The sequence below is a fragment of the Cucurbita moschata genome, unplaced genomic scaffold (assembly GCF_002738365.1).
Source record: "Cucurbita moschata cultivar Rifu unplaced genomic scaffold, Cmos_1.0 Cmo_Scf00011, whole genome shotgun sequence".
In the NCBI taxonomy this organism is placed as follows: Eukaryota; Viridiplantae; Streptophyta; class Magnoliopsida; order Cucurbitales; family Cucurbitaceae; genus Cucurbita; species Cucurbita moschata.
The window spans coordinates 5,535,877-5,559,198 of NW_019268527.1; the positions used below are offsets into that span (position 1 = coordinate 5,535,877).

Genomic DNA, 23,322 nt, shown 5'->3' on the forward strand with positions numbered 1-23,322 from the left:
TTTTTTTTTTTTTTTTTTTTTTTTTTTGCATAAAAAATTTAGTTCTTAATAGGGTTAGTTGTGTTTTTCATGGGCAAGTAACCTTTGCTGTGTTCTGGATATTTCATTTAACTTTCTTGGATGTTGATGGCACAAAGATATATGTTTCTGTTCCACGAGTCTTATATACCCGCTAGTTTCTAGGTCCACTAAATTCAATCAATTGTAGTGTCTTGCCTACGTTAACTATAAATTGTTAATGATTCAAAAGGTAAATTTCTTTCAGTTTGGAACCTTGAGTTATTCATCTATAGTTGTTAAGATAGAGTATCAAGTTGCTTCCAGTCACTGACGTTTTCTGGTTGAATTTATAATGTTTTAGTTGGATATTTTTTGTTGCTGTGTGTAGGCGGGATATGTTGGAGAAGACGTGGAGTCTATATTGTACAAACTTCTGATGGTATGCACCAGAGTACAGTTAAACTTTTCATTTCACATCCAATATGTCAATCAAGACCATGCAGCATACACTCTTTCTTTCTGTAATCAAACCATTACCGTACTGTATATTCTTTTTCATTTGGTTTAATTCTTAAATAAAAAATTATTTTCCAATACTTAGTTCAGAACCTGTAACTTCGTTTTGGCTCCGGTTCTTAATATTCTCCTTTCTTGATATTGTTCTTATATGTATTTAAATGTCAGGTTGCTGATTATAATGTGGCAGCTGCACAGCAGGGCATTGTTTACATAGACGAAGTTGATAAAATTACCAAGAAGGTTCTCCTCGATTCTTATATTCACCTTTCCCTCCCCATCTTCTGAGGAAGGACTGATGTAAATTTTCTTTGCCTGATAATTCTATTGCATTTGTATGAGGCAGGCAGAGAGCCTTAACATTAGCAGAGATGTGTCAGGAGAGGGCGTGCAGCAGGCATTATTAAAAATGCTAGAAGGAACGGTAAGTTTTGCAATTCATTGTAGGTGAAGTTTTATGATTATGTGCAGCAGGCACACGTGACTTATGATGCCATTGAAACCATTGCGATGGTGAGAATGAAATCAGGAATTCCTAATTTGGACTAGAGCCTTTCGTAGTATATATTTTTTGTTCTCTAGTCGTTTGTGGTGAGCTCATATGTGATATATATTTTCTTTATATCTAGATTGTAAACGTGCCTGAGAAAGGTGCAAGAAAGCATCCCAGAGGTGAAAATATCCAGGTAGGTGGTTGTAATTTGAAGGAATTTGCTTTCCTAGCAAGGGAATAAAAGAACAGTGAGCCTTTAGATGTGTTTCTCCACTTATCTTTATTATAATGATATGAACAAATAATTGGCTTAGGAGTTTAAATAGTGATCATTATAGATAATCATTATGAAATGTTTCTTTGCAGATTGATACTAAGGACATTCTCTTCATATGTGGGGGTGCCTTCATCGACTTAGAAAAAACTATCTCAGAAAGGTTATCTGCATGTAATAGCTACCCTAGTTTACTCATTTCAGTACCAATTACTTACGTTAGTTTATAACCTGGGAGGACTTTTTCTTCAATTCAGGCGACAAGATTCTTCTTTAGGGTTTGGGGCCCCAGTTCGTGCAAACATGAGGGCAAGTGGTGTTACAGATGCCATTGTTACTTCTTCACTATTGGAGACTGTAAGTGCAGACCACTTTCAGTTTATAAATAACAGCAATGAAACATGGACACTTCATTTTAAGCCTGAGTGTCTGTGTCAGACATGTGTTGGGCACGGATACATCCGGACACGTGTCCAACACACTATTTTACATGATCTTTCTTATTTTTATTTTTAAAATTTGTACATGGTGGAGAAATTTTTTTAAACAAAAAAGGGCCCAAGCATTTAAATTTAGAAAAGTTTTGGAGGACGGCCTTCCATAACTGTTGATAAAAAGGCGAATCGATCAAATTACTAGTGGAAGCAAGCTTTTGAGTTGGTGAACTTGTAGAAAAAAACCCCCTTCTTCTCTAACGCTCAAAACCATCTATCCTCTTGATCTTTGACTATGAAGGTCAAAAGTAAATGAGATAGGGAAGCCCATTCTTCAATTTCAACTTCATTAAGATTTCTTCTCAAGAAAAGGTTCCAAGAACCAGCACTTCGATTCCGAAGATCAGCATTGGGGGCCACTTTTTTGAGAGAGATGGTAAAGAAAGGGATATGTAGACTAAAACCAAACATCTTTCAAAAACAGAGTTCTGTCTCCTCTCCCAACTCTGACTTCAATATGATTGTACACCAAATTCTGCAAATTTAGAATAGATATCCATTTGTGTCTTGTTTCTATCATTCTCTTACTGGTTTTTCATAGAGAATTTATATTTTGGTAGGTTGAAAGTAGTGACCTCATTGCATATGGGTTAATACCCGAATTTGTTGGTCGATTCCCCATCCTCGTCAGTTTGTCAGCCCTAACAGAAGACCAACTTGTTCAGGTATATTCTATATTTTGTTCTTCTTGTGATCATTTATTCTGAAAGATAGCCCTCATGTATTTATTTCTAGTGTTGGGTCAACCAAGATCTCCCGAACTAATACTAATACTAATAGAATAGAACATAACTGTCTTTTATCTATACTTTCCCCGATTCTGTTGCTACTGTGGGGAGTCATGGAATTCATTTTAAATAAGAAAATCCAAAATTCACTGATTGCATGGTGAGATCTAGCTGCACAAGATGGTTGTAGTTTCAGTTCGCGTTCTTTTAGCTGCACAAGTTTATGGTAGGTCCAGTCCACATTCTTTTATTGTCATGCTTGCAAGATATGTGGAATAATATGCCTCTACGCTGATATTTGGTTAGTAAACTAATGATTGTGAAGAACATAAGTCGATAATCTCTCTAAGCTCTCAAGTTTTACTGATCTTAATTGCTATGGATGTTATCTTCCCAACTCAACATGACTTGCATACTGCTCATTTTTAGGTCTTGACAGAGCCAAAAAATGCGCTAGGAAAGCAGTATAGAAAGATGTTCCAGATGAATGACGTAAGTTATTCTGCTCTTTTCCTTTTTTTCAGATTCCAAGGGAGGACTTGAATTTTTGTACCCGTACAGTTATACATTTACTTATTACCCTTCTATTGTGTTGGTACTGTTATTACTTCAACTTTCTGTTAACTTTAAACACTAATATCTTGGGATAACATGTCACCAGGTCAAGCTCCACTTCACAGAAAATTCCTTGAGATTAATTGCAAGAAAGGCAATGTCTAAGAACACTGGAGCACGGGGTTTGCGATCAATATTGGAGAATCTATTGATGGATGCTATGTACGAGGTAGGCTGTTCCTTATTTCTCCATATGAACTTAAAAATACAAGTGGCCTAAGAAAGGAGAGCCTAATATGAAAAATGTCAAGACAAAAATCTAAGCTATAGATACAAAAAAGTACTCCAATCGATAAGAATAGGGTCGACAGGAAAATTCCAAAGTTCTAAACACACCTACAGAGAGACATTGAACTTGGCCAAAGACCAAGCCTCCCCTAGAGCCTCTCAACACCTTAAACACTCCCCCGATGATCCCAAAACGCAGTCCAAAATTGGAATTGTGTACTGGAATCTCCAGAGGATGTGATCCAAATCCTCATAAGCATTCTAACAAAGAAGACGCCACTGCAATCTAAACCATATATGGACAAGTGCCTATGAATTGAATCACTAGTGTTAACTCTCTCATGGAGGACCAGCTAAGTAGAAAAGTTTAACATTCTTGGGAATTCTACCCTACCGTACCAAGGAAAATAAGAAGTACCTGAAGGGTTGAGGGTCACACAAGATGAAAAGAAAATGTAGAAGAAACCCGTTGGATGAATCACAGTTTATTAATGGATATCCATAATTATCCTAGGATCATAGTGAAAACTGACCAACAAACAAAGGAGAGCTAAAACATCAAAAGTTTTCTTGTTTAAAATAGGTGGGAAACCAAAAATTATATGATGTGCAATTACCCTAAAGAATGAAGGACGATAGTCACACAGAGTAGCATTAAAAGATGAGGAAACAAGTAGAGAGGACTATCATCCAACCCAACCAATTGTCCAGAATTTGAGCCACATCTGAAAATATCACAAATGAAAAGAAAGGGAAAGAAGATGAGATTGCTTCCAAGTAATTCCTATATGTACATTGAGCCACAGAAAATTCAAGACCCATCCAAACAAGTGAGAACCCCTTTCTCACGTCACAAGTCACAGTAAACCCTATGGTGCAAAGCATTTGGCTCCAAATTGAAACGCCACAACCATTTTGGTAATAAGCCCAATTAGGAAGCCTCAAGTTTCCCATGCCCAACCCACCTAATTCAGTGGGTCTTATCACAAATCCCACCTAATCAAATGGGAACCCTACCCTTGTTGAATTTTATAGGAAATCTCTCATGATCTTCTTGAAACCATCACTAACAGAGGGAGAAATTCTAAAAAGAGAGTTTGTTAGGATCCCACTCAAAATAGTCTGAATTAGAGTCAACCTCTTCCCTAGAGAAAAGTGCCTCTTTTAGGAAGAAGATGCTTTTGGAGTCTGGTCCTTTTCCATAATAGGTCTCTGAAAGGATAACTGGTTGGAATTATCACCTAGGGGAAGCCCTAAATAGTGGCAGGAAAGTGCTCATCTTCACAATTCGTGATAGCCGCCTATACAACCAAAACTTTGGGGGATCATAACTAATACCACTATAAATCTCGTCTCTATTATTTTAAGACTGCAAATGGCTTTAAATAGATACAATTCGGTAACAAAGAAGACCTTCTGAGTAGATGAAAACTACATTAGTAAAGATGGCACAGCTTTGAGAAGACGGTGACTGCAGAAATAACAGGTGTGCACTAAGACCAAGAATGAAACAACACTTGCTTTTTTTTTCCTCCTTTGGAAGCCATTAGTAAACTAAAATAAGCTACATGTACTCTGAGTCAAAGTGGTTCTGTTCTTTTCACTGCAGCAAGTCATTTGACAAACAATTTCTTATACTTTAACCTACCATATCACCTTGGAGTGTATTGCAGATTCCTGATGTCAGAACAGGTGAGGATATAATCGATGCTGTTATCATTGATGAAGAATCCATTGGGTCAGACAGCACGGGTTGTGGCGCTAAAATTCTTTACGGAAAGGGAGCATTGGATCGCTATCTTTCAGGACAAAAGGTAGAAGATAGAAAGCTCTATCAATATCGATTACATATCTTTCCTGGCAATCTAATAATGCTGATAACTTGGGTTTGCAGACTACAAGTCAGGGTTCCGAAAAAGAGGCAGAACCCGAAAGTGAAACAGATCTTCCTTCAGTTGTTGCCAGCAGCATGTAACCAGCCATTCCTGAAAGTCCATGTATTATAACTGTAATGTTGTACATATTACTAGTCCACATTTATTAATAGCTCAAATGGGAAATTACTGTCATACAGATTATCTGATTCTCTAAAAAGAAAGTGTTGTGTTTTTCATTTTCAAAGTCCTGATGCTTTGAGAGCCTACACCTTGTACAAAAGGTGGGGAAAGCACAAAATTTACTTGCCCATGAATGTTGATTGATGAGGTTAACATTGGGAATAATATGCTTTTGTAGCTTCAAATTCACTCACAGCCATATCCGTATCGAAGGTTGATATTCCCCTTTTCAGCCTGCATTTTCCTAATACTATATGTATTGGAAAGGGAAGCCTATAATTAAAGATATGATTGCCCTTTTTTTAACTTCTACGAGTATTTTTTTTTTAGATACACTTTGAGATTTCAATTAGGCCCCGCACTCACTAATGAAGTTATTTAATTTCTTAGTTGTGATTCATTCTTGGATACAAATGAAATAAAATTGCTGATTGGAACAAGACTCTTAACATATTTAAGCTGACAAGTATTTATATTTATAGAATGAATAATTATAAGTCAATTGCTAAGATAATATGTATTAGTTGAACAAATTAAGGCAGCCTCTTTCATTTGCTGGCCAGACAACCTTAAAATTCATTCTTTCTCTTAAAGAAAGAAAACAGTTAAAAGAATAATGATGCATCTTAATTGCCATAATTATTGAAAGATCTTAAATAGATATTATGATGATAATTACAAGAAAAGAAAAAGAAAAAGAAAAAGAAAAAAAAAAGAGTGGTAAATGCACGTGGCGGGCTTGGTGAGTGATGAACTGTGATGATCACATATCCCAAGCTGTGTTAACCAATGTTGTGGGCGTGGGATGTGAGTTTTAGTCTTCCCATCACCAAATCTACGGTGCCATTAAACGCCCTTCTCTCTTCTCTCTTCTCTCTTCTCTCACTTCAGACACCTGGGGAATACAGGAACAACCCCAGGGGGTAGAGACGACCAAGAAAGGAACCTCCATCTTTCGGGTATAAAGGGTTCTTTCGATCCCTTTATCCACCCCTTTTCCTCTCCTCGCCTTTGCTTCTTTTCGACTTCCGGGGAGAATTCTGCACCCAACTGGTCAAGTTTTGAAGAGGGGAAACCCTCCAATTTTCTGAGATCTTGATCCATTCTTGCTTTGGTTCTGTACTTTCTTTCTGTTTTGTCAATGGATTTAGATAGTATCGAGTGTGTATCATCTTCCGATGGTCTCGATGAGGATGAGATCCATCTGCATCACACTCTTCATTCTTATTCCCATTCTCATCATCATCCCGAGTTGTCGGCAACCAAGCCTCGAAATGGAAACAATAATAGCGCTGTAGCAGGCCCCACTGCCACTGCGCCGGCCACTAGCGTCCATGAATTGCTCGAGTGCCCTGTCTGTACCAATTCTATGTACCCTCCCATTCATCAGGTTTGGCCTTGTTGCCCTAATTATAATTACTTGCAGAATGGCCCTCTTCCCTGGGGGGAGGGGGAGGGGGAGGGGGAGGTATAGGGCCTCCTTCCTATTTCCATTTGATTTTCGACGACATAATTTCCTTCGATTTATCTTTTCCCTGCTGGGTTTCTGATTTAAGGTTTGATCATTCAATGTTTTGGATGGATGTGTTAAATGCTAACTTGTATTTAAAGTGCTCAGTATGAAATTTATAACTAAATTATATTGAAATATTTCAAGTCTTTGGCTTGATATTTGTTGTATCATGTTGTAACCATAAAACATAAACATCTCTCGTACTTCTTTCTGTAGGTTTTCTTACACTAGGCTATATAATTGAGATGAGATTAGTACTTGACCTATTTGTGCTTGAAGGCCATTGTTTCTAGTATAATATGCTGGTTGTTTGAACCCACTTTCTAAGGAGATTTTTGGGTTTAGTTATAAACAGGATTTTGACTGGCTGATGAAACTTTAGTATCCCATTTCTTTTTTAGAGTGTCATTTCCCGTCATTTCAGTTATCTTCATCTTTCCTCTTGCATCATTTGGTAGCATGTTCGTTTTGGTACCGTCAGGATGAGAGCTGTTAAGAAGATGCTTGTTATATCCCAATATCGTCTTAAAGCATTCATGGGACGTATACTTTGTTTTTGATATGTATCCGAGGCTTGTATGCAAATGTGGGTTAACTGTATAATCAACTAAATGTTGCAGTGCCACAATGGACATACATTATGTTCTACATGTAAAACACGGGTTCATAATCGTTGCCCTACTTGTAGACAAGAGCTTGGAGACATTAGGTGCTTAGCACTGGAGAAGGTGGCAGAGTCACTGGAATTGCCTTGCAGATATTATTCCTTGGGATGCCCAGAAATATTTCCTTACTACAGTAAACTCAAGCACGAAGCATTGTGCAACTTCAGACCCTACAATTGCCCATATGCTGGCTCGGAATGCTCTGCTGTTGGGGATATTCCTTTCCTTGTTTCCCATCTGAGGGATGATCACAAGGTGGACATGCACACTGGATGCACATTTAACCATCGCTATGTGAAATCCAACCCAAGGGAAGTGGAGAATGCCACTTGGATGCTTACGGTAAGTCTAATGTATTTGACCTTTATTCTGAAGTGTTTTTCTTTTTTTTTCTTTGGTAGAAATTGTTTTATCATACACATGCACGTGGGTTCAGATGTATGAGGGCTAGGATAACAAACCCAATCAAGCTATTAGGGAGAGATTAGAATAAGATTTCTACTAGTCAATAGCAATTGATGTATGATGAGAAAATTCATTGGTAGTGTATAGCCTGCTACAAGTTTTAAGTTTTATAAACCATTGAAGATGGTTCACAATTTTTTCTTATGGTGTGAAAAAGGTACTGTTGCAATGCAAGTTTTAGTTTGATCTCGTTTCTTGCGGTTTGTTCCTCTGTTTGATTTTGCAGGTTTTTCATTGTTTCGGTCAATACTTCTGCCTTCACTTTGAAGCCTTTCAGCTTGGGATGGCCCCAGTGTATATGGCTTTCCTTCGTTTCATGGGCGACGAGAATGAGGCGCGAACCTACAGCTACAGTCTGGAGGTGGGTGGATATGGGCGAAAACTGATATGGGAGGGCACCCCGCGAAGTATCAGAGATAGCCATCGAAAAGTGAGGGATAGCCATGATGGGCTGATGATTCAAAGAAATATGGCTCTGTTCTTCTCGGGTGGGGATAGGAAGGAACTGAAGCTGAGAGTTACGGGAAGGATATGGAAGGAACAAAACCCGGATGCTGGGGTCTGCATACCCAACCTGTGTAGCTAAAGAAAAGCATTCTGAATGTTGTGTGTTGTGCAGCTGCTGTGCTTTGTTTGTACCTAATCTCTCTCTCTCTCTCTCTCTCTCTGTTTTGAGCTTTGCTGGTTTGGTGGTATTACATTGTAATGGATGAGTTGTTGTTAAGTAGCAGTGATATTCATAATTATTATCCATCTTCCAAAGATTAAGTTGTAATGGATGTTTGCTTTGCAACTCTAATACACATCAGTGGATTCTTTTGTTCTTTTTTTTTGTTATCCACTTCTGTAAATATAGTCAACAATAATTGTTGTGCTAGGAGTAAAACACTGCATTAATTATTGTCTACAAAAGGATAGACACCCTACACTAATTTAATTTTAAACCCACCTGTTTATCAAATCTATCTCACTTTCAATATTTTGGTAAATTATTTTACATCAATTGACCATGGCATGCTATATAATACCATCCCAACTCAACTCAATACAGATTTAAGAAAATGCTATATATATATATTATAATTCGTTGGTCTTTCAATAATCCCCATTTTGGATTCGCTCTCTCTCTCTCTTACTTGCATTTCAGAGATGATCTATGAAGAGAGGAACAACAGAACGCAGGGGGTAGTTAGACGAAGAAAAGAACCTCATCTTTCGGGTAAAAGGGTTTTTTGATTCCTTGGAATCCATCAATCTTACCCCTTCCTTTTTTTTCCCCCCTCTTTTCATTCTTTGCTTCTTTCCCACTCTCTGGAGAAATTTGGAGTGAGTGGGGAAACTATTGAAGAGGGGAATCCTGAAATTTCTCTGAGATCTTGATTGATTCTGGATTTAGATAATTGGGTTTTTCTTCAGCTCCTTCGCTTTTCTGTTTTGTAAATGGATTTGGATAGTATCGAGTGTGTCTCGTCGTCCGATGGTTTCGGTGAGGATGACATCCATTTGCACCACACTCTTCATCCTTATTCTCACTCTCATCATCACCCCGAGTTGTCAGCATCGAAGCCTCGTAATGGTAACAACAACAGCGCTGTGAACGCCCCCACTGCCATTGCCATTGCGCCGTCGACTAGCGTCCATGAATTGCTCGAATGCCCTGTCTGCACTAATTCTATGTACCCTCCCATCCATCAGGTTTGTGTTCATTGCCCTAATTTCTTACAGAATGGAGATTATATGGCTCTCCACCCCCCAAATTTGGATTTTTGATTTTGGTATGAAATGGTTTCTTTTTTCCTGCTGGGTTTTTGGATTAGTGTTGATCGATGAACTTGTTGTTGGATGTTGCGGGGCATTGTATGCTGGTACTCTCTGCGATAAGTAAGTGAATGTGGATGGTGTCAGAACTAGTTCTTTGCAAAAAACTACTCCGAGAATGCCTTATTTTCTTCTCTTCCTTACCATTTGTGGGGGAGATAACTGCCTATTTCTTTAAACATAATTGATTGTACTAGTCAGTCTATCTTATTGCGCATCTGGAGTGCTGTATCAACTGAAAAAGTAAGGCGAGATTGTAGTGCATATTAGAGTTTCCGATATGATCTTTTCTATGTACGTTTGCTGCCCGAAGATCTTATATGGCGATGTTCATTGCTTTTATTCTTATTTCCTGAAAGAATTCAGAAAATTTACATTGCAGGTGATGTTTACGCTGAGACATGAAATGGACGTTACTTTTGAAAATAAAAAAAAATCCTGAAAACGTCGCTGTTGCGTTGATCTTGAAAATTTGGGGGATTCTGGAATGCTGGTTTCAAAATTCCTGTGTGCTAGAAAATAACTTATCTTAGTGTTTGGGTTATTGTATGTTGTTGTATGTGTACTCATTAAACTCTCTTTCTTAAGGTTTTCTAGCTCTAAGATTGTCCAACAGAGATTAGGTTAATACTTGCCCCGTTTGTCCTCAAAACCCAATATTTATAGCATAAGATGCTTGTAGTTTCTACCAATTTGCTGAGGAAACATTACTTCGGTAGGCTGATGAAAATTTAATTTTCCCCTTGCTTCCCTTGGGTGTCGTTTTCCATCATCATAGCTTTCGCTCTGTGTATATCATCTGTACCATCAGATCAGAATGAAAGCAGTTGAGAATATGCATGTTGTATTCCAATAATTTTCTAGGAAATATACTGTTTTTCCATAAGATGTATATTTTATTGGAGATACATATTCAATGTTGGTTAACTGTGTGACCAACTAAATGTTGCAGTGCCACAATGGACATACCTTATGTTCTACTTGTAAAACACGGGTTCATAATCGCTGCCCTACTTGTAGACAAGAGCTTGGAGATATTAGGTGCTTAGCACTGGAGAAGGTGGCAGAGTCGCTTGAATTGCCTTGCAAGTATTTTTCCCTCGGATGCCCTGAGATATTTCCGTACTATGGTAAGCTTAAGCATGAGGCTTTATGCAACTTCAGACCCTATAGTTGCCCGTATGCTGGCTCGGAATGCTCTGCTGTTGGGGATATTTCCTTTCTTGTCGCCCATCTGAGGGACGACCACAAGGTGGACATGCACACTGGATGCACATTTAACCATCGCTATGTGAAATCCAATCCAAAGGAAGTGGAGAATGCCACTTGGATGCTTACTGTAAGTCTCATATATTTGGCCTCAACCCCAAGTGAATTCATTTGCTCTGTCTTGGGTATAACTTCGTGTATCCTCCTAATTTTTCCTTATCTGTGATATAAACATTATATGCACACCTGTGTATGTCTATGTAAAATTTGTATTTATGTATTTATTTATATAACTTGGAAGCTACTAAAGGTAGGGTGAGGGGTTTCAAACCCAATCCAGAAGACTCCTACTTGTTGAAAACAAACTAAAGAGGATTTAAAGTACATTAATACATAGCAAGCTGCAAGTTATATAAACCATCAAAGTTGGTCCATAGATTTGGTTGATGATGTGAAAAAGGTATTGATGATGTGTAAACTTGTCTTGGATCATTCTCTTTTATTTTATGTTACTTTGACCTTAACCTTGTTTTACTCCATACTTCAGATTAATCCTTGTTTCTTTTGGCTTGCTCTTCTCACATTGTGCAGGTTTTTCATTGTTTCGGTCAATATTTCTGCCTTCACTTTGAAGCCTTTCAGCTTGGCATGGCCCCAGTCTACATGGCTTTCCTTCGATTCATGGGAGATGAGAATGAGGCACGAACCTACAGCTACAGTCTCGAAGTTGGTGGATATGGGCGAAAACTGATATGGGAGGGTACACCACGAAGTATTCGAGATAGTCATCGAAAAGTCAGGGACAGCCACGATGGATTAATTATTCAAAGAAATATGGCTCTCTTCTTCTCAGGCGGGGATAGAAAGGAACTGAAGCTAAGAGTTACAGGAAGGATATGGAAGGAACAAAACCCAGATGCTGGAGCCTGCATTCCGAATCTTTGTAGCTAAAAGTGAAGTGCTGCTCAGTGCCTGTCTCTTCGGGTGTTTAGACACTGCTTTGCTTTGTACCTATTCTTACCTTTCCTCATATATTGTAACGGGCGATTTTTTAATTGTAAAATACCGATGATGTTGATAATTCTTGATCTTTCAATGAGAGATGTTTGCTAAAGTTGTAACATTCACTAACTTGTAAGAGGATTTGCGTGGATCCTTGCTTTCGCCGTCCTATAAAAGAGATTACTTCAGGCGTAAAGATAAAGGGGTTATCTTAATAGGAACGCACGAATGATTCTCCATCGAATCAGTGGAAGCTCCGACAGATTAGATTAACATTAGAAGCAAAAATGTTACAGATACAGGATAAAATGTACAACTAAACTAAACAGGTTCTAACTCTTGCCTAATTGGTTAGGAGAAACGGAAAGCAGATCACGTTCCCATGTAATGGAGCAAAACAAATAATAGAGTTGACAAAAACAAAGAAGGGATCACACAATTCATTTCTCACGTCTTTCTGTGCAACTTCAAGGGTTAGATTCCGGTAGTGCAGTCTTACCAGTGTCTTCCTGACCAGATTGCATTTCGTTCTCTGCAGATTCCTTCTCACCTTCCTTGTTCCCAAACAGCTTGGATGACAGTAAAGAAGAGACCGCAGCTTTAGCACTTCTCTTCTGTGCCTCTGCCGCCTTCGCTTCAGCTTTCACTCTTTCTTTCTCTTCCATAACTTTAGCTAAATCCCCTTCTCTGTCTTCCTTCCTCAGCTCACCTCTTACAAACTCCTGCAACTCTTCAGTAAATTCAATCCCATCGTCATCCAGAAGAGTATTGACCACATTTAGTATTTCATCTACTTTCCCGGATTCACTTAACGCCTTAATTATAAAACGATAGCTTGAGGCCTCCATCTTGATCTTCTTCACCATCATGTCAAAGTAAGAATTTGCTTCCTCAATTTTCCCTAATTTGACCAGCTCATCTACCAATCTATTATAAACTACTATATTGGGTCTGAGTCCGGATTCTACTATTTTTCTAAAATATCCAGCTGCATCATCTGGCCTGTTCCCTTTAAAGCAATAATCCATCAACAAGCCATAAGTAAACTCGTCAGGGCTGACTCCCTTATCACCCATCGATCCGTAAAGGTCCTCGGCTTCAGCCAACATTCCATTATTACATAATTGTTCGATCAAATTATTGAATGATAAAGTATCTGGGCTACACCTGTAATCACCCATCTTCTCGAATATTTCAACGGCATCTCTGAATCTCCCTTCTGTGCAGTATCCATCAACTATCACATTAAAGCTTCCCAAGTTCAATGTCAAACGCCTGGGCGGACTGTGCTCCTTTATCATCCTATCAAACAACACCAAGGCCTCATCAAACTTTCCATTCTTGCATAACGCATCAAGCACAGAATTGTACGCAATGGCGCTCATCTTAACTTCTGAATTATCACCCACAGTCTGCTCATAAAATTTCATTGCTTCCTCCTCCATTCCTCTTATAAAGTACCCCTTTATCAAGCTTCCATAAACAACTCCATCTTCCACAGCCCCTCCTAATTTCTCCTTCAATTCTTCAAATAGCTTAAAAACTCCATCGGGATCCGAATTTTTCAGGCAGCCCACCATCAGATAATGATAAATAATAGGGTCTGAAACGAAACCTTTCACAGTCATTTCCTCTTTCAGCTCCATTGCCCTCTCCAATTTGTTGTTATCTACCAACCCCTTAATCAAGATCCTGTAAGTCGTGGGCGACGGGTTGAAAGGCGCATCATTGATCAACTGCTTATAGTGTTCCATTGCCGTATCCGGCTTACGACAATCCAAATACATCTGAAAAATCAAATTGTGAGTAATAATATTGGGAGCGACACCAGCCTGTGTAATAAACCGGTCGAGTGAAAGCAAATCGGAGTACTTTGATTGGCGAAGCTGTGCATTGAGAACGGCATTGACGGTGAAGATCGTGGGTCGACAATTGGAGTAAATGGAATGGCGGGTGAAAAGCGCGGCTTCTTCCAGATCATTTTCACGAATGAGAGTGAGAATGCGGTTGTGGAGGTTAAGGCGATTACCAGAGAGAGCAGAGATATGCTCAGGGAGTTTGGGGGCATTAGGGTTTTGTGGGGATTGAGGTTTAGGAGGCTGCGATTGAGGGCGAGTAGCAGAGGAGGAAGAGAGAGGAGGTTCGATGCGGAGGCGGCGCTTCCGACGGCGTCGTTCCGCAGCAGCTTCCTCCGGCGTAGCAAAAGAGAGAGAACGAAGGGCGACGACGGGAGGAGCCGGTGCATGGTGCCGGAGCAAATGGTGGGATCCGGTTAGGGTTTTGAGGTGCGTCAAGAAGGAAGGTTTCGATAATGCCATCGATAATTTTCGCCGGATTTCAGAGAATCGGTGAGGAGTTGAGAAGGGTTTTGGGTGATAATATGGAGGGTTTTGAGGTGCGTCAAGAATGAATTTTGTCTAATTAAAAATAAGTCGACGAATATGTGAAATTAATTTGTGGGTATGTTTATTTCACATATTGGGTATATTATTTCCATTTTGTTTCTAATGAGCGTTTCTAATCCAACAATATAACCAAACTACAACCGGAGTCTGTAAGTAAATTATAGAACAGCTCAGAAATATTATCCAACAAAGTTGCTGTAAAGCTGAAAAGCCGAGGATGAAGGAAATGTATATCAAAATGGGTGTGGGGATTATGAGAAATCTAAGACCACAGTCACTTTGGCCCACATGCTCGCGAATATCTAGCCCTGCTCTCCTTTGGTTTAGTCAGCTGATTTCAGTGGAGGAAGCTCCAAAAACATGGCTGTTTTCGCCTCACTGCCCCTAACTTCGTCTTCGTCTTCGTCTTCTTGCCACCCCATTCTCCCACTCTCCCCTACTGTATTCTCCTCAACACTTCCTCTCACCTTACACTCAGATCTATCACACAAACAGAGAAAAAAAAATTCCCTCAGACCAAACCAAGGAGCCTGATAATCCAAGGGGGTCTCTGCAATTGGTTCAAAGAAGGATTGCCTGTAGTTTCAGAAGAGTAAGGTATCGAATGAGGATGTTGCAAACCTTTTGACATTCTAAGCCTTTGAACATTCCAACCCTAAATATTGATAATTTCAAGAGTTAATTGAGAGAGAATGAGAGGAATTGCACAAGAGCAATAACTCAATAGTATTTAGACACAATAGTCCAAAAATGACTCTCCAATACACGATATGGTACTAAAAAACAAAGCTATTCAAACTCATCAACAAGGCTACGTATTTCCGTGGCTTTTCCTTGTAACGATTATAGAATCATCAATGTTAAAACTATGGCGTTAATGTAATAAATGAAACAGAAACCTCTCCCTCACCACGTCCTCTTTTTTTCTGCACCAATGTGGAGAAGAGTCGGGATTTCTCTCAAGAGTCATCTTCGTCTGATCCAACATTTTCTGGAGAAATGCCAAACTTCGAGAACTCGCTCAACACTGCTCGAATATGAGAATCACTCAGTTCTGTCTGTTGCGACCCTAATCCAGCGTACTCACTAGCAACAACCTTTGTCTTTCTCGATGAGAAGAGAGCGGTCTCCAAATCTGACTGTGACAGTGGCCTCGGTGACTGAAAAGTAATCACGTGAAAGAAACTGAGTAACGTCCAAAAAATGGTCAAGAAGAATATTGCAAGACCGCTCAAATTTAGAATATAAATAACACTTCCAATCCAAAGGATACCCAATACTTTAACATTGATTCAAATAGAAACGTTGACCAAGGCTGGCAGATAAAACATCAGAAACAAGGCAAACGAGGTTGATGCGTTGACCAAGGCTGGCAGATAAAACATCAGAAACAAGGCAAACGAGGTTGATGATAACTTACATTAGATTGTTTTCCTTCCTTTTCTTCATCCAGTAGATCCCTGATTGGGAAATATGCCGCTTTCTTGCAGAGCTCGAGAAGATCTGAACCAGTATACCCCTCGCATAAGTTAGCTATGTGATCATAGTCAACGTTGTCTTCAACCCTCTCACCCTTCAAAATCACCTTTAGTATCTCAGCCCTCTCCCGATTGTTAGGTATCCCAATTTCAAATGCCTGAGGAAGTCGTCTTAAAATTGCTTCATCAAGTTCTGAAGGACGATTGGTAGCAGCAAGGACCATTACGCGTGCATTCTCTGTAGAACCAGAATAGAATTCATCAAGAAAGAGCTTATCCAACAAAGGGTCACGGCCAATATACTAACAGACAGAATATTTCCTTCTTTTATCTCAATTTTTAAATGTTAATTTTTGTGATGAATTATAAAAGCACACCAACTATCACTTAAAAAAAAAATCAATAGTCCTAGAAACTCACGATCTGTGGTAAATCCATCCCACAAAGCCATAAACTCAGTTTTCATGTTTGACAAAGCTTCATGATCACTAGAGCGTCGTTGACTCAAGAAACTGTCGACCTCATCAATAAAGATAATAGAAGGCTGAAGTTTATAAGCCAAGCTAAACACAGCAGCCACTGCAAAATAATACTTCATATGAGTTAGAACATCAAGGCAACAAAGGACAAAATAGCATTTGTGTCTGATTATGGTCAATTATATAATTTTTTAATGCAATAATCAATTCAAAGTAGACCTAGTATTCTTATGTATTTAATTGCTATATTGTCACTGAAGAAGATATATTTACACCTAATTGTGTATTTCATAGGTCATACATGGCTACAGAATATTCTACTTTTACGCAGATCAAAAGCAAGTCATCCCCGGTGGGCTTCTTCCTTAATAAAGGATGACATGAATAAAGCCTCCTTGATCCATTCATTGATCGCATCCCCTGCCATCAACATATAACTGTTTTTTCAGTTAATTTTAACGTGCCTCTCTTTACTCAGATGAGGAACTTCTGCGTTTCTTCCTGGCAAGCAAAAATCATGTTGCATAAGGGATTGATTGCCTCATGCCTTGAAAAGCTTACTCAGCACTTGAATATTGTATACTTCCATAACACTAGTAATTACCATCAGAAGGAGAGTTGATCAAGTAACAGAATAATACAAAACCTGAGTCATAATAATATAAATGCAGCACCAATGTCATTCTGCAAACCAGAACATAAACCTGACATAACAGTAAACGGGATGAAAAAACCTCCAGTTAGCAATAAAATTGCTAGTATAGTGTCTAATCTCTAAGTTATCCTTTATGTCTTGGTCTTTGCGATGGTGGTTGCTGCTCTGACATGCGATTGTGTTGGGATGGTAACTAAATCTTTGGGAGTTGTTTTATTGGGGGAGTTCTAGCTTCTCAAATGCTTGAATATTGTAAATTCCCTTTCTCATATAACAACATTTTCTATTAATTTTCCCTTCCATTTTTTATTCCCATCAAATAGGTATTGGAGCATTCATTCTCGCCATAGATTTCATATGGAATTTCTACTAGAAGTGCAAAGCTTACTGCTAAAATTAACTCAGGAATTAATGCATCCTGGTGATAAAAGAGATTAAAAAATAGGTTAAAAAAATATATTAATACTAAGTTGGGACAAGCAGGTCCTAAAGATTGATGAATGGAAGTAACAAATGAAAGTAATAAAATTCCAAGCAACAATGATGTTTGAGTAGAAACTAGAGGAAAAAGGCAAGTCGAACCTGGACAGAGCCACCAAAAAAATGAATCCTATACAGAAGATATCAAACACTCACAATCCTAAGTAGACGATGGCTGAATGTTTACAACCATTCTAAAGAATGCTGACAAATGCACAAAAGGCTATATAAAAAGGTCTGAAGTTTTTTTTTTTCATGGAAGGAGCTTGGCAAACAAAAGGAGACAGGAGCCAAAAACTAGTGTGGGTGCTAAGGCCTCGCTTGTAGATCAAGGGGAGTGAGAAGAACAATTAGAAAAATGGTGGGTATATTTGAGGGGAAGTAGTGCAATAAAATAGAGGCTGTATGGCTGTGGGGGAGGGAAAGAGGGTGATGACAGTAAACAACTTCCTGATACATTTAATGTCTACTTTTAGTTCCTCTCACAATGCAAAGAGGGTTAGGACTCCTACTTTTAGTTCCAATCACATTGATGCCTAACTTAATAATAGGGAGAGACAAAAAAAAAAAAAATGTTGGACAGCTATAATTCAGCAATAGGTGACAATGTCACAGCCATTGCTATGATTTCTTAGTCATGACATATAAGGCAATCAAATCTTCAAAACTAAGTATGATTACAATTTTTATCTCAACAATCAATAAAAAACCAACACCTAAAATAAGCAAAACTAGAACAAGTTTCCATATAGAAGCAGATAAGGGTATTGTTTTATAATAATAATTGATTCCCGGTTTCTAGTTTTGTTCTGCATCAATATTGGAGAACAAACTAGATTCCACATCATATACACACTTCCAACTTACATGGCCTGATCACAACTAAAAGAATCTTTTTTACCATACCAGCTACAAGGAGTGCAGTTCTTAGATTGTAATTTATTCTTTGAATAATCTGATAATACAAAACTAATGAATTAGATGCAATTAATTGGAAGGTCTTATTTTTCGGTAAGCTTCAGAGCTCATTAAAGAAAATCACTTGAACCAACAAATATATATATTAAGCAAATCTCACTAGAAAGCATGATGAAAACAGCATTTAAGGATCTAAATTGTTCGTTCATCTTGACCGTGTAACCTAGCTAGCTTGTTGCAAACTACGCCATAAAGTTGAAGCAATACTCACATAATAAAGCATATTTTTCCAGAATGAGCAAGGAAAACCTTGAGCCAAGAATGTGGTTAAAGAATGATCTAAAACTTTCGAGCTTACCAAGCTTCTGTGCATCACCAAACCACTTGCTCATCAGATTTGAAATCCTAACATTAATAAAAACTGCTCCGGACTCCTTTGCAATAGCTTTTGCAAGCATAGTTTTTCCTGTACCAGGTGGCCCATAAAGCAATACGCCTTTCTGGGGTCCTAAAAGCTTCCCGTGTGAAAATAACTCAGGTCTCTTAAGAGGAAGTATCACAAGTTCATATAATGCTTGCTTGATAGTCTCCAATCCTCCAATAGAGTTAAATTCCACATCGATGTGATCGGGATTTATAACATCACAGGCAATGACATCCTGTAGAAAGAAAAATGATCAGGGAGAAACGATAACGATCAAGGGATTCAAATGAGAATGGGTAGTATTATGAATTCCAAGTTAAAGTAAAGATTCACGCATCATGAATCCACGTGCATTGAGCTTAAACAGTAAACATTCTTCCGTTAATTATCACCTTTTCCTAGACTATGCAGTAAATGTCACACCATAATCGGCACATCAATCCCATGAACAAATATATGCAAGAAAGCAAACTTCTTACACATAAAATAGTAGAAGACATTTACTAGATGTGAGATTTTGGACCGAACCCACAGCCCATACGTCAAGTGCAAACAATATAACAAGAACCTCGAGTAATGAATAGAACAGATCATAGAACATTTAAAACAAGCTAGTCCTCTAAAGGAAGTTGCAAAGATAAATGATAACAAAGATAGAAATAAATGTCGTGTTTCCGTTTAGAACAATAAAGAAGCTACTTTGTTGCATTCATTTCTTTTTCCTCAATCAGAAAAAACGAAACAGGTACCTCATAAGGGTTAGTCTCAATAAGTGGGCGGCCCAAGCGTTTGGCTATCTCCTTCTTATGCTCAAGAGCTTTCTTCGAAGCCTCGCGGTTGGGGTCAAGGTGCCGAAGGCCTGCGAACAATACCAAACAACTTAAAGCGGCACTGGCTGCGTAGAGTATGAGTTCCTGCAAGAACTTGGTCTCTGATGAAACCCCCATGGAGGATTCTCTCCCAACAAAAACAAGCAGGAAAGAGCGGGTGAAAGCTTCCACGAAATTCAACAACAAACGTAGCTGGGAATTCTCTCCCGCGAATTACGAAACCAGAAGCGACGAAGAGAATTAAACAGGGAGCCCCTCGGTCTCGGGAGACGGAAGGGACCGCAGAACTGGAGAAGGAGAAAGAGAAGGCGAAAGGAAGTGAGTTTCGTCTTGATTTTGGATCAAGTATTGGGCCCTTGACTTCGGATCAAGTATTGGGCCCTTGACTTCGGATCAAGTATTGGGCCCTAGACTTCGGATCAAGTATTGGGCCCTAGACTTCGGACCAAGTATTGGGCCCTTGACTTCGGATCAAGTGACTTCGGATCAAGTATTGGGCCCTAGACTTCGGACCAAGTATTGGGCCCTTGACTTCGGATCAAGTATCTTCGGATCAAGTATTGGGCCCTAGACTTCGGACCAAGTATTGGGCCCTTGACTTCGGATCAAGTATTGGGCCCTTGACTTCGGATCAAGTATTGGGCCCTTGACTTCGGATCAAGTATTGGGCCCTAGACTTCGGACCAAGTATTGGGCCCTTGACTTCGGATCAAGTATTGGGCCCTTGACTTCGGATCAAGTATTGGGCCCTTGACTTCGGATCAAGTATTGGGCCCTAGACTTCGGACCAAGTATTGGGCCCTTGACTTCGGATCAAGTATTGGGCCCTTGACTTCGGATCAAGTATTGGGCCCTTGACTTCGGATCAAGTATTGGGCCCTTGACTTCGGATCAAGTATTGGGCCCTTGACTTCGCATCAAATATTGGGCCCTTGATTTTGGGCCAAAGAATTATGTGGACATCCGAGATTTTATTATTTTTTTTTTAGAATTATAGAAATTAAATTCTCAACAATTAAGTTTGTAATTTAACTTAAATTTTATTTACAAAAATAAATTTATGAGGTCCATATAAAAAGAATTGAGTATTTATAGAAAAAGTAAAGTATATGTTCCAAAGATTTAGAAAAGCAAAAATGTGCTTCAGTTTCACCGCAAAGGTACCAATCAACTCATACCCTTTGGGCATTGCCCTTTCCAAACCACCCTCCCATTCCAATCACTTCTCCAAATTCATTGAACACCTCACAAAATTCAGCTTCAATTCCAAGCTTATACTTATACTTTCTTTTTCTCCTTTTTATTTGTTCTTTCATGGAACAAACTACTAAAGAAAAAAAATATATATATATATATTTATAGAAGACAAATCACTTTAGAAGTATCCCTCCATCATCACCTCTAAAAGGGGCCAAACAAAAATTTGTTTGAAACATCCGGTGTTAATTACATTGTTTTTTAATTTAATTTAAGTACAACCAATAATATTTCTTAATTACTTTGAAATTCTTACATTTTTTTTCCAAAATTAGAGAGCATCAAATTGATGCAGATAAGGGAAGTGATTGGGATTCTGTTTACTTTAGGCTCCTTTCTGTCTTAAAAAAGACGGGATCTTTTTCCCCTTTTCACCAAAAAAAAACAAAATGAAAAAAGAGAGAGAGAGAGAGAGAGTCGTAGAAATAAATAATAATGTTGATGGCAATGAAATTTGTTGAACCAAAGTCGCGTGGTTCCCACGTGACAGCTGAATAAAACCCAAAGCCTTTCCATTCACCGGACCATCCATTCTCGGATCACCAACCAACCTTCTCTCTTCCTACTATCCAATGAGGTTTCAAAATTGTTAATTGTTGTTAGTTGAAGCTAATTCATGATCAACCATCCCTCCATTGTCTGTCTTCTTAAGTTTTTTATATTAATTTGTCTTTCAAGTTTTTGATATTAAATTGCGTGCTGTTGCCCTCAATCTCAAACACCCAACTCCTTTTTTCATTTCCCCTTTTCCCTTTTCGCGAGGAAGTTCAAAGCTCTACACAGTTGACTTATTGGGCGCAATCTGTGCTCGGCTCTCGTCCTTTTCAGCGCTGACCCAAGTCAACTTTCGATTGCTCATTGGAATTTCAACCGGCATGTGGAAAATGAAACGGTAGAAAAAAAAGCAAAAAGCAAAAAAAAGGTATGGTTGAGCTTTCAAATTGAAGTTGTAGCTGTGTCGTACCAGATCGGGTTATTGTACTTCCATGCAGTACAAAACACTTTGCCCCGGTTTGGTAGGATCTTGAATTCCCACTCAATATAAGAAAATTGGGGCTTCCTGTTTTTGTGCCGCGTAATGTCATTGGGGTGTTTGGGTAGAGTCGTGAGAGACTGAGGAGTTTTGAAGATCCCCTTTGGAATATAATCGGGAGTCAAAGCAGCGATAGAGGACCTGAAGGGTTGAAAATCGATGTTTGAAGGAGGGCAGTCATCAGCCATTTGCCTTCGTGTTTCCCTGGGCTGAATCCTGATTCAGTATCTTGTTCAACAAAAAGGAAAACAGCCCCCCAAGTCAAAACTTTTGAATTTTCATCCTGAAGAACAAGAAGCCTGAAACTACGGTATGTCCTTTGTGGGCTTGAATTTGTTGCCTTTATTCTCATCTGGTATTCAACTATATTTAGACGTTACTTGCTTGAAACGATGAAGATTGTAGATACCTGAATCGGATTGGATTGAACAATTTGGTTGTTCAAATGAGGAACTCGAGCCTCGAAGTGCAAGAAATTGAGGGCGCTGAAACTGTAGACGAAGAGAAGACTAGAGATGAGGCGGAGGATGTAAAAAAACTGGCACCTTGGACTAGACAGATTACAGTCCGGGGTGTTATTGCAAGCATAGCAATAGGAATCATGTACAGTGTAATAGTGATGAAGCTTAATCTTACAACAGGTTTGGTCCCAAATTTGAACGTCTCGGCTGCTCTTATTGCCTACGTCTTTATAAAGACATGGACTACGCTGCTTGAGAAAGCTGGAATTGTATCCACTCCCTTTACACGACAGGAAAATACTGTAATTCAGACATGTGCTGTCGCTTGTTATAGCATTGCTGTTGGAGGTCAGTGAGCTGTGTGCTACCCAAATGTTTGCCATGGAAATATGCTTTGTTTCTGTGTCTGATGTTCATGGTGTGGTTTTGCAGGCGGCTTTGGATCCTACTTGTTTGGTTTGAGCAGGAAGACATACGAGCAAGCAGGCATAAACACAGAAGGAAATCCTCCTGGAAGTACCAAAGAACCTGGAATTGGTTGGATGACTGCCTTCCTCTCCGTCAGCAGTTTTGTAGGACTTCTTGCCTTGGTGCCCCTAAGAAAGGTAATATTTCTTTCTGGTACAACTTATGTGCCAGAGATGTTTGTATGGTTTATTAATGCCAATGCCATCTTGAATTGTATTGCAGATCATGATACTAGATTATAAGTTGGCTTATCCCAGTGGAACTGCAACTGCTGTTCTCATAAATGGTTTCCACACACCAAAAGGAGACAAGATGGCGAAGTATGCAATCCCCCCCCCCCCCCCCCCCCCCCCCCCC

At 39.0% G+C, this 23,322-nt stretch overlaps 7 protein-coding genes across 8 annotated transcripts in view; 4 read left to right on the forward strand and 3 right to left on the reverse strand.

Annotated features, from left to right (window-relative positions):
* The window catches only part of LOC111449370 (protein IQ-DOMAIN 1-like), a 9,202-nt gene extending 7,236 nt beyond the window's left edge, over positions 1–1,966 (reverse strand). The window contains exon 1 of the mRNA XM_023089238.1: positions 1,964–1,966. The gene's annotated coding sequence lies outside the window, so the exon portion shown is untranslated. The remainder of the gene's footprint in view (positions 1–1,963) is intronic.
* The window catches only part of LOC111449369 (CLP protease regulatory subunit CLPX1, mitochondrial-like), a 9,547-nt gene extending 4,075 nt beyond the window's left edge, over positions 1–5,472 (forward strand). The window contains exons 5-15 of the mRNA XM_023089237.1: positions 389–439; positions 685–759; positions 863–940; positions 1,146–1,202; positions 1,376–1,446; positions 1,541–1,640; positions 2,338–2,442; positions 2,935–2,997; positions 3,167–3,289; positions 5,022–5,162; positions 5,243–5,472. Of these exons, the coding sequence (XP_022945005.1) occupies positions 389–439; positions 685–759; positions 863–940; positions 1,146–1,202; positions 1,376–1,446; positions 1,541–1,640; positions 2,338–2,442; positions 2,935–2,997; positions 3,167–3,289; positions 5,022–5,162; positions 5,243–5,323 (945 nt within the window). The 3' untranslated portion in view covers positions 5,324–5,472. The remainder of the gene's footprint in view (positions 1–388; positions 440–684; positions 760–862; positions 941–1,145; positions 1,203–1,375; positions 1,447–1,540; positions 1,641–2,337; positions 2,443–2,934; positions 2,998–3,166; positions 3,290–5,021; positions 5,163–5,242) is intronic.
* Positions 5,473–6,164: 692 nt separating this feature from the next.
* LOC111449471 (E3 ubiquitin-protein ligase SINAT5-like) lies at positions 6,165–8,873 on the forward strand. The gene is made up of 3 exons (XM_023089375.1): positions 6,165–6,795; positions 7,539–7,925; positions 8,275–8,873. The coding sequence occupies exons 1-3, from the start codon at positions 6,547–6,549 to the stop codon at positions 8,632–8,634; spliced, it is 996 nt and encodes a 331-aa protein (XP_022945143.1). The 5' UTR covers positions 6,165–6,546; the 3' UTR covers positions 8,635–8,873.
* Positions 8,874–9,140: 267 nt separating this feature from the next.
* LOC111449470 (E3 ubiquitin-protein ligase SINAT5-like) lies at positions 9,141–12,230 on the forward strand. The gene is made up of 3 exons (XM_023089374.1): positions 9,141–9,743; positions 10,819–11,205; positions 11,667–12,230. The coding sequence occupies exons 1-3, from the start codon at positions 9,489–9,491 to the stop codon at positions 12,024–12,026; spliced, it is 1,002 nt and encodes a 333-aa protein (XP_022945142.1). The 5' UTR covers positions 9,141–9,488; the 3' UTR covers positions 12,027–12,230.
* A 91-nt stretch (positions 12,231–12,321) lies between these two features.
* LOC111449469 (pentatricopeptide repeat-containing protein At3g49240, mitochondrial-like) lies at positions 12,322–14,463 on the reverse strand. The gene has a single exon (XM_023089373.1). The coding sequence runs from the start codon at positions 14,393–14,395 to the stop codon at positions 12,545–12,547; it is 1,851 nt and encodes a 616-aa protein (XP_022945141.1). The 5' UTR covers positions 14,396–14,463; the 3' UTR covers positions 12,322–12,544.
* A 712-nt stretch (positions 14,464–15,175) lies between these two features.
* On the reverse strand, positions 15,176–20,050 carry LOC111449829 (ATPase family AAA domain-containing protein 1-B-like). Its single transcript, XM_023089885.1, has 5 exons — positions 19,666–20,050; positions 18,851–19,151; positions 16,381–16,539; positions 15,903–16,198; positions 15,176–15,642 (listed from the first exon to the last, which is right to left on the reverse strand). Exons 1-5 carry the CDS (start codon positions 19,861–19,863, stop codon positions 15,442–15,444), a joined length of 1,155 nt encoding a protein of 384 aa, XP_022945653.1. The 5' UTR covers positions 19,864–20,050; the 3' UTR covers positions 15,176–15,441.
* Positions 20,051–21,461: 1,411 nt separating this feature from the next.
* The window catches only part of LOC111449472 (metal-nicotianamine transporter YSL3-like), a 4,355-nt gene continuing 2,494 nt past the window's right edge, over positions 21,462–23,322 (forward strand). The window contains exons 1-4 of one of the 2 annotated variants that reach the window (XM_023089377.1): positions 21,462–22,346; positions 22,410–22,845; positions 22,930–23,102; positions 23,188–23,285. In XM_023089377.1, the coding sequence (XP_022945145.1) occupies positions 22,482–22,845; positions 22,930–23,102; positions 23,188–23,285 (635 nt within the window). In that variant the 5' untranslated portion in view covers positions 21,462–22,346; positions 22,410–22,481. The remainder of the gene's footprint in view (positions 22,347–22,409; positions 22,846–22,929; positions 23,103–23,187; positions 23,286–23,322) is intronic. The other variant, XM_023089376.1, reaches the window with a different exon arrangement.